Genomic DNA, 8,919 nt, shown 5'->3' with positions numbered 1-8,919 from the left:
CCCCCCCGCACCCATCAGTCCTCAGTTTGTTCTCAGCATTCAAGAGTCTCTCTTGTTTTGCCTCTCTCCCTTTCCCCCACCATTTCTCCCCTGATAAGGTGTTTTACAGGAACACTGGTCAGGTATTTTGTAGAGTGTCCATGAATTGGGACTTGTCTCATGTTTTTGTCATGATTACACCGGGGTTATTGTTTTGGGGAGGAAGACCACGGAGCTAAAGTGCCATTTTTATCACATCAGATCAAGGGTACATACTATCAGGATGACTTATTACTGTTAACGTTAACCTTGACCATCTGGCTGACATCATTTTTGTCAAGTTTTCTCCACTGTAGACTTACTATTTTCCACCCTTTCCACACTGCATTCTTTGGAGGGAATTCACTATGCACAGCCCATAATTCAGGAGGGCTTTATCTTCTTGAGGATATAAATTCTTTGGAATTTTTCAGTATGGTAGATTTATATCTCCTTTCATTTTCTTTTTTACTCAATCATTTATATCATGGATATATATTTTATACTTTGGATTATAATCAGGTATGACTTTATTTTACTGTTCAAATCATTCTTTTCTGGCCATTGGGAGCTGTTTCAGTTGTTGCTGTGTCCCTTTAACATACTCCCATTATTGTGGTTTTTCTCTTTTTTTAGCACTTCCTTATTTTCTGGTACTACTTGTATGTTTCTGTCTCTTAAGTGTCTTTCAATCCAGGCCCATTTCCTCTCTCTGTTTTTTGGTATTATGGCTTTTCAGATTCATTTTCTGATATATATTGATTGGAGTTGCTGTGTACTTACTATTACATCATATCAGAAGATGCATAATGTCTGGTTTTCTTTTTTAATGATGTTAAGATCTATCACTGGGTTCACTATATAACTGTTATATAAAGTTTCCCATTAGCTTTTTACCTGAAAGTTTTATTAGCCGCTTAGAAGATTATTACTTGTTGCATTCTTTCATTAGGGGTTTGAAAATGCTGATATTCTAATTATATCATTAATTCTTTTTCTTTTTTTTTCTTTTTGAATGACTTATTGTCAAGTTAGCTAATATATAGTGTATATAGTGTAGTCTTGGCTTCGGGAACAGATTCCCGATTCATTACTTACATACCACACCCATTGCTCATCCCAACAAGTGCCCTCCTCAGTGCCCATCACCCATTTTCCCTGCCTTCCCAAACCCCAACTCCCATCAATTCTCAGTTCTCTGTATTTAAGAGTCTCTTATGGTTTGCCTCCCTCTCTGTTTGTAACTTAGTTTTCCTTCCCTTCCCCTTTGGTCTTATGTTAAATTTCTCAAATTCCACATATGACTAAAAACATATTTATTTCATTCTTTCTATACTTATTATCTGTTTTTATTCTGTAAAGACATTTCTTGTCGACTATTTGGATGCCCTGAAATACAGTTTATGCAGGGCACACAGTATAAATGCTTTATTCTTTTCCTTTGCTTTCCAGTTTTCAGAATAATTATGAGTTCGGTGCTCTAGCATCTCTGGAGATGCCCAATAAGGTTTTTATTTTTAAGTGTTATTATGAACTTAGGAGTTTTGACATATTTAATATATTGGACTCTATTGTCATTTTTTTATCACTCCTTTTGATGCTCAAGTTGTTCCGTCTTTTGGCCTTCAAGTTAATTGAGTGTGGCCTTTTGAGATGATCCCTATAGTCTTAATAGACTTTTCTTTCTTTTTTAAATGTTTATTTATTTATTTTGAGAATGAGGGAGAGAAAGAGGTCAGGGGAGGGGCAGAGAGAGAGAGAAAACCCCATGCAGGCTCCACACTCAGAGCCCAAACCAGGGTTCGATTTCACAAACCGTGAGATCATGACCTGAACCCAAATCAGGAATCAGATGCTTAACCAACTGAGCTAAGCAATTCCAGACACCCCTAGAATTTTTGCTTTCTATTATGAAAAGATCTTCTAGGCTTATTTTGTACTTTTCTTACTCTGGGCTTGGAATTAACCTTTATTCTATAAACATTTTTTTCTAAATAATCCTGGTTCATTTAGTGGGAAATGGTGTTTAGAGATTATAATCTGGGTCCTAGAGGTGCTAAATGTTACTGGGTTGTTATTGTTTCAAGGCCTATTTGGTAGGACAAATTCAGTTTGTGATTCAAAGCTTTAAAATATATCCAGAATCTTAACAATGTTTATTGCTACTGCTGTATTTAAAGATATCAGCATTTTTTTGCCTGGATTATTGTCGTAGCCTCTTAAATGTCCTGCATACTGTGCCCTTGCCTCTGTATAGTCTCTTCTAAAGGCAGCAGCCAGTGGTTCCTGGGTGGCTCAGTCGGTTAAGCATCCGACGTCGGCACAGGTCATGATCTCATGGTTCATGGGTTCGAACCCCGTGTCGGGCTCTGTGCTGAGAGCTAGCTCAGAGCCTGGAGCCTGCTTCAGATTCTGCATCTCCCTCTGTCTCTGATCCTCCCCGGCTTACGCTGTCTCTCTCTCAGAAATAAATAAAAACATTAAAAAAAATTTTAAAGACAGTAGCCAGGGTGATTTTTTTTTTTTTTAAAGAACTCAGATTGTATCTCTCCTTTATTTAAAATGCTCTCATGTGTTCCATCTCTCTTGGAGTAAAGTCCAAAGCACTTAGAGCGTAACAAGAGTACATCAAGGGACCATATGCCAAGGTTTGCCTGAGGCAGGACTGGTTTATGCCTGTTGTTATGCCATCTTGTTTGATTGTTTTTAAATGTTTATTTTTGAGAAAGGGAGAGAGAGAGAGACAGAGAATATGAGTTGGGGAGGGGCAGAGAGAGAGAGGAAGATAGAGGATCTGAAGCAGACTCTAGGCTCTGTGCTGACAGCAGAGGGCCCCATGCAAGGCTTGAACTCACAGACTGTGAGTTCATGACCTGAGCTGAAGTCAGATGCTTAGCTGACTGAGCTACCCAGGTGCCCCAGCACCCTGAATGATTTATCACTTGGCCTGTGTTTTGCATTTTTCAAATAAAATATTAATAGCTGCATTAAAATAAGTTAAGATAGATTTGATTGACCAAATACTTTGTATTTCTAACTTCCTTTATTGTCTCCTCTGAGATGTATGTACTAAAGAGTTCTTACTTTAATACCAAGTTGACCAATAATAACTTGTGCTTCTTTTTCTGACCTTTTCCAGATGTAAATAAATGGTTTTTCAAGGACAGTATACTGGGTGATAAAATACCTGCTGATAAAATAATTGCAGGGAGACACAATGGCTGGGGACAGCTATCTCTTTACAGTCTTAGGAAGTGGAGGGAGCAGCATCAGACGCTCTGCCCTTCTGGTCCCTTGGAGTTAGCAACCGATTGTGCTGTGGCCTGTGATATATCCCAAGCTGCAGGCTGCCATTTTACTTGTCAGCGTGAAACCTGGCAAATTATAGGTTAGGTTTATTTAAAATATATGTGGGAAATAGCAAGTGAGCAATCCAGCATAGAAAGGGTAGACTTCCTATAGTGGTTTTATCTTTTTTTGTATGTGCATATTGACAACTTATAATTATTTTACTACTTAGTAATTAAAACTTTTAAAGTGAATCCTTTTGGCTGAAATAACCAGAAGGAAATAAAGAAGTACATGCTTAATGAAAAAGGATTAAATTTTGATTTCTCACCACAGTTGATGATGATATGTAGCTTCCACCAAAGGTCATGATTTACCATCCACAAGGGCCATAGAAATATCTCTGACCACATAGATACCAGAACACACAAATCTACAGACAAAGACAAAGCACCTATTTTGTAAATTACTAGTTGTTTAAGAAAAGTATGTCTAAAAACAATAACTTAACATGTGCGGCTGTAATGGTACATTTACATATCATTCTGGTATATGTGGTTTTTCATTTAGACTAAATGACTATTCTAAATTAAAAATATTAATATGTATGTTACTATGAAAATTTTTATATATACAGCCTCATGTTGCCTCATGATGCCTTGCCCACTGTTCCTTCTATGTCAGAGATTTTCTTCCTGAGCAGGTTCTAATGAGTTATCAGAACTATATCCTTTATTTTATGACCATTATAGTAAATGTCTTCACCAACAAAAGCAAGAGGCAAGGCCTTTTACTTATTGTTTTTAGCTTCAGGGGAAATGAGGGCTTAATTTTTTTCAGTTTTGTTTTTTTTTTTTTTTTTTTAGAGAGATCACACACAGGGGAGAGGGACGGAAGGAGAGCGAGAGAGAGAGAGAGAGAAAGAATCTCAAGTAGGCTCCATGGAGCCTGACACATAGCCCAAACCCACAACCCTGGGATCATGACCTGAGCTGATGTCAAGGGTCTGTCGCTCAACTGACGGAGCCACACAGGCGCCTCAATTTGTTTTTAAGTTTTGACGCTATGGAAATGGTGCTAGATATAAATGCACCTCAAATAACTTTGAAATTCTTTAAAATCTTTTAAAAACGCAGTAATTGTAATCTAATCATTCCCCTTTTCCTTTTAGTATTCCGAGGTAGCCAATAATCTCATTGAAGAATGTGAGCAAGCTGAACGACTTGGTGCTGTGGATGAATCGCTGAGGTTTGATTTTTTTCTTTTTTTGCTTTAGTATTTTATATTTTATTACTTATGAAACATTAACTTTAAAAAAAGGATAACACTACCTGTTTTCTTTATTTGAAGTGAGGAAACACAGAAGGCTGTTCTTCAGTGGACCAAGCATGATGATTCCTCAGACAGCTTCTGTGAAGCCGACGGTATAACGTTTTTTATAGTGTGCATTTTGTTTCACATTGTGCCTAAGGAAAGAAAAATCTTTCCAAATGGTTTTTAGAACTCAGTTTCTAAAGTTTGGCAGTTCCTCAAAAAACTAAAGGCAGAATTACCATATGACCTAATAATTCAATGCCTAAACATATACCAAAAAAGATTAAAGACAGGAGAACAGATCCTTGTATGCCCATATTCATGGCAGCGTTATTCACAGCAGCCAACAGGTGGAAAGGACACATATATCCATCAACTAATGAATGGACAAACAGAAGATAATAAATATATACAAAGGAATATTATTTAGCCATAAGAAGAAACAAAGTTTTGATACGTGTTACAACATGGATAAACCTTGCAAATACTATGCTAACTGCAATAAGGCAGACACAAAAGGACAGCTATCATATGATTCCATTTACATAAAATATTTAGAATAGGCAAGTTGATAGAGTAACCAGAGGTTCGGGGAAGGGGAGAAGGGACTGTTATTGTGTAATGGTTATAGAATTTCTGTTTGGGGTCATAGAAAAATTTGGAAACCGTTGGTGGTGATGGTTGCATAACTCTTAAACATGGTTAAAATGGTACGTTTTACGTTATATATGTTTTACCGCAGTTAAAAAAAAAAAGACAAAATACACAGCAGTTTCTGAAAAAATTACCTCCTGAGTCTTACAGTTGGGCATATCTCAGTTATATATATATATATATAGGCATAAATAGCTCAAATGTAGAGATTGCAAAAACCTGCTTTTGTTGTACAGGCCTTGGATTATTACATATTTTCCTTAATGATGGTGTATGTTACTTTTGGAAAAGAGAAGAAATGAACCATGAGTTGCATCTGAGGCATCCGGAGCAGGGCCAGAGTGCTGGTTGTGTTCAAATCCAAGAGCCCTAGCACCTGTTAACACCCTTTCATCAGATTTATGGATTCACCTATTCTTCCTTTTCTAGTATCTTCCTTTTAATAAGTTGAATGGTTAGCCTTTTAATTGGCTAAACAAAATCAAATCAAACTGAATTCTGATATTCTTCAGTGGTGCTCTTTTGAAGCAGTTAATCATCTTTTGAAAATATTAGCAAAAAGAGTGATGCAGATCATTTTCATTGCAGGTGAGAGCTGACACCTGCAATTCCCCCCAAAAAGAGGAAGGCAAAGGGAAAGTACTTATTTTTAACTTTGTGGTTTCACTTTGGAAGAAAAAAAAAGAAACGTACGCTTCCCTTACTCTAAAACAGGACCATGTTCTGTCAGATAATATAGTCCTTTGTTTATAATTCCAAAATCAGAAACTCTGAAAAATGTATATTCCCCCCCTCAGTTTAGCACAGACTCATTTAGTGTGAGTATTCACTTAACTACAGAAATATTTTTGGTGTTTGATTAAAAGTTGCTCCCCAGTCCCTGTTGGAGTAATAATATTCGGTATATATTGCATACACTATAATACTTTTCTAAAACCTGAAAAGTTCTGAATTCTAAAACACATTTGGCCCCAGAGATGTTAGATAAGGAGTTTTGGACTTACACCACGGTTTAGACTAGTAAACATAGGGGGATAAAATACTCCCTCAACCCCCTAATTTTACTGTCTTTTCCTCAAATGTTCTTTGGCCTGAACATTACTATGTGAGATAAAATTAAGCTTACAACATGTAGCACATCTTTTTTAGACTGCAGTGCTAAAGAAGGATCATTAATACTTTAACTTTGTTTACCTAAGTATCCTTTTGAGACTATATGCTTATATTTGTGTACCAACTGAGAATCAGTAATTCATTCATCTGTGGAGTTCTGTTATCTTAGAGGAATTGCTTACTTGTCCATTTATATTTGTTTCTTCTGTTCAAAGAGGATCAATATTAAAACAGAAAAGGATAGCTTTATAAGGAAAAAATAATGTATGTAAATGTCAGGTAGAAGACAGAAGGTGTTATATATATTTTCATTAGAAATTTGAGCTTTTGTCGTCTGGCAAAATATGGTTATCATAACAATTATTTTTTTATTAAATAGATGAGGCAAGATGAAGTATGTGTTATAAGTAAAATTACCAGTCAACTAAGGTTTATGTCTAATTAGGCAGAATATTAAAAATTTAATCATTTCTTGGTGATTAGTTTTCTTACAGTACTAGATATTGAGCCGTTATTTATATATTTAAAAAATAAGAGTTTTTATGAATTTATTATAATTTGCTATATATACTGTGGCAATACTTTTAGTATTAGTTGAGATTAACAGAATATCTGGTTCTCAACTAGAAGAGTCTATGCAACTTTTTTTTAATGTTTGAGAGACAGAGACAGAGACAGAGCATGAGTGGGGGAAGTGCAGAGAGAGAGAGAGGGAGAGAGAGAATCTCAAGCATGCTCTGCACTGTCAGTGCAGAGCCTGATGTAGGGCTTGAACCAATTCATTGTGAGATCATGACCTGAGCTGAAATCAAGAATCACACTTAACTTGACTGAGCCACCCAGGCGCCCCTGTGCAAATTTGTTTTTAAGTTTTTATTTCTACTTTTTCTAGTTATTTTAATTGCCAGTTCTGCATAGACCGTCAGTTATTTCTAGATGTTGTCACTGTACTACCTCTAGAAACAAAATTTCCACTAATTTATGTCTCGAGTATACTATTAATTAGGTTAAAATTAACCAAACTTAGTTTTATTTTTGTTTTTGTCATTATGTTTTTAGGTGTTTTCTTTACAAAATTTTTTATTTGAGGGGCACCTGGGTGGCTCAGTTGCTTAAGCATCCAGCTTCGGCTCAGTTCATGATCTCACAGTTCATGAGTTTGAGCCCCACATTGGGCTCTGTGCTGACAGCTCAGAGCCTGGAGCCTGCGTCAGATTCTGCCTCTCCCTCTCTCTCTGCTCCTCCCCCATTAATGCTCCGTCTCTCTCTGTTTCTCAAAAATAAATAAAAGTTAAAAAAATTAAAAAAAATTTTTTTATTTGCGAAGGAAAAGAGAGAGAGAGAGAGAAACAAAGAGAGTGAGAGAGAGATAACAAAGGGAGGGGCAGAGGGAGAGAGAGAATCTTAAGGTCCATGCTCTGTGCAAGCCCGATACCGGGCTTGATCCCATGACCCTGGGATCATGACCTAAGCTGAAATCAAGAGTTGGGTGCTCCACCTTCTGAGCCACCCAGGTGTTCCTGTCATTGTGTTTTTATAAGAAGTAGGTGCTTTTGAGAGCTTGATGGACTTTCATATAAGCACCTGTGTGCTTATTTTTTTGTCATCTACTTTGGCTGCCTTGAGTCCATTTTTGCTCACTTCTTCATTATTCATTCACATTGTTATGCTTTATAAATGAATAAGGGAGGGGTTGCCTGGGTGGCTCAGCCTGCTTAAGATTCTCTCTGCCTCTACCGCTTGCTCTCTCTCTCTAAAAAAATTTAAAAAATAAATAATATATTGATGTATATTAAATAATTTCCCAAAGCCCCTGGAGAACTAGGGCCATTTTTTGTTTTCAAAGTTATAATACATTATGCAAATTTATAGAATATATCAGAAACTAATATCCCACCAATTTTTAAGAGAGAGAAAAAGAGCGTGTGTGTGTGTGTGTGTGTGTGTGTGTGTGTGTGTGTGTGTACATGAGTGGGGGAGGGGGAGAGGGAAAGGGAGAAGGAATCTTAAGCAAGATTCACATTAGGCACAGAGCCCCACATGGGGCTTGATCTCACAACCATGAGGTTGTGATCTGAGCTGAAATCAAGAGTTGGACACTTAACTGACTGAGCCACCCAGGCATCCCTGCCACCAATTTTTGTAGGTTTTTCATTGGTGTCTAATTGCTTATTTTTTCATTTTATTAGAAAGACTTTGTATGTAACAGTTTTGTTGATTGTATAATGGTCTGTTAAGATATCTAATAATACCACTAGCTAACATGTCTTATTTCTTACTGTTCTAAACACTCTACATATAGAAACTTAAGTCACGGTAGTGGTATGAGTATTATTGCCATTTTATAAATGATGGCACCAACGCCGAGAATATATGTGATTTGCCCTGAGTTCCACACTGAATAAGGAGTAGGGTCTGTATTCTAACCCACTCACTCTGGTTCCAGAGCCCAGGCTCCACTCTGTTAGATGTTTCAATTTGCTCCTGATTTTCCCTTTAATAAATAGTGCTGATGCTAATATCCTGCTTATG

General features: G+C 36.8%; 1 protein-coding gene across 1 annotated transcript in view; it reads left to right on the top strand.

Moving 5' to 3' along the window:
- ERO1A (endoplasmic reticulum oxidoreductase 1 alpha) overlaps positions 1–8,919 on the top strand; it is a 50,589-nt gene that overhangs the window by 18,632 nt on the left and 23,038 nt on the right. Inside the window, exons 6-7 of the mRNA XM_077769051.1 lie at positions 4,478–4,554; positions 4,657–4,730. Of these exons, the coding sequence (XP_077625177.1) occupies positions 4,478–4,554; positions 4,657–4,730 (151 nt within the window). The remainder of the gene's footprint in view (positions 1–4,477; positions 4,555–4,656; positions 4,731–8,919) is intronic.

This window comes from Crocuta crocuta, unplaced genomic scaffold, assembly GCF_008692635.1.
Source record: "Crocuta crocuta isolate KB4526 unplaced genomic scaffold, BGI_CrCroc_1.0 scaffold10, whole genome shotgun sequence".
Classification (NCBI taxonomy): Eukaryota; Metazoa; Chordata; class Mammalia; order Carnivora; family Hyaenidae; genus Crocuta; species Crocuta crocuta.
Note: the sequence above shows the minus strand (reverse complement) of the source record. Positions and strands in the feature narration are given on the sequence as shown.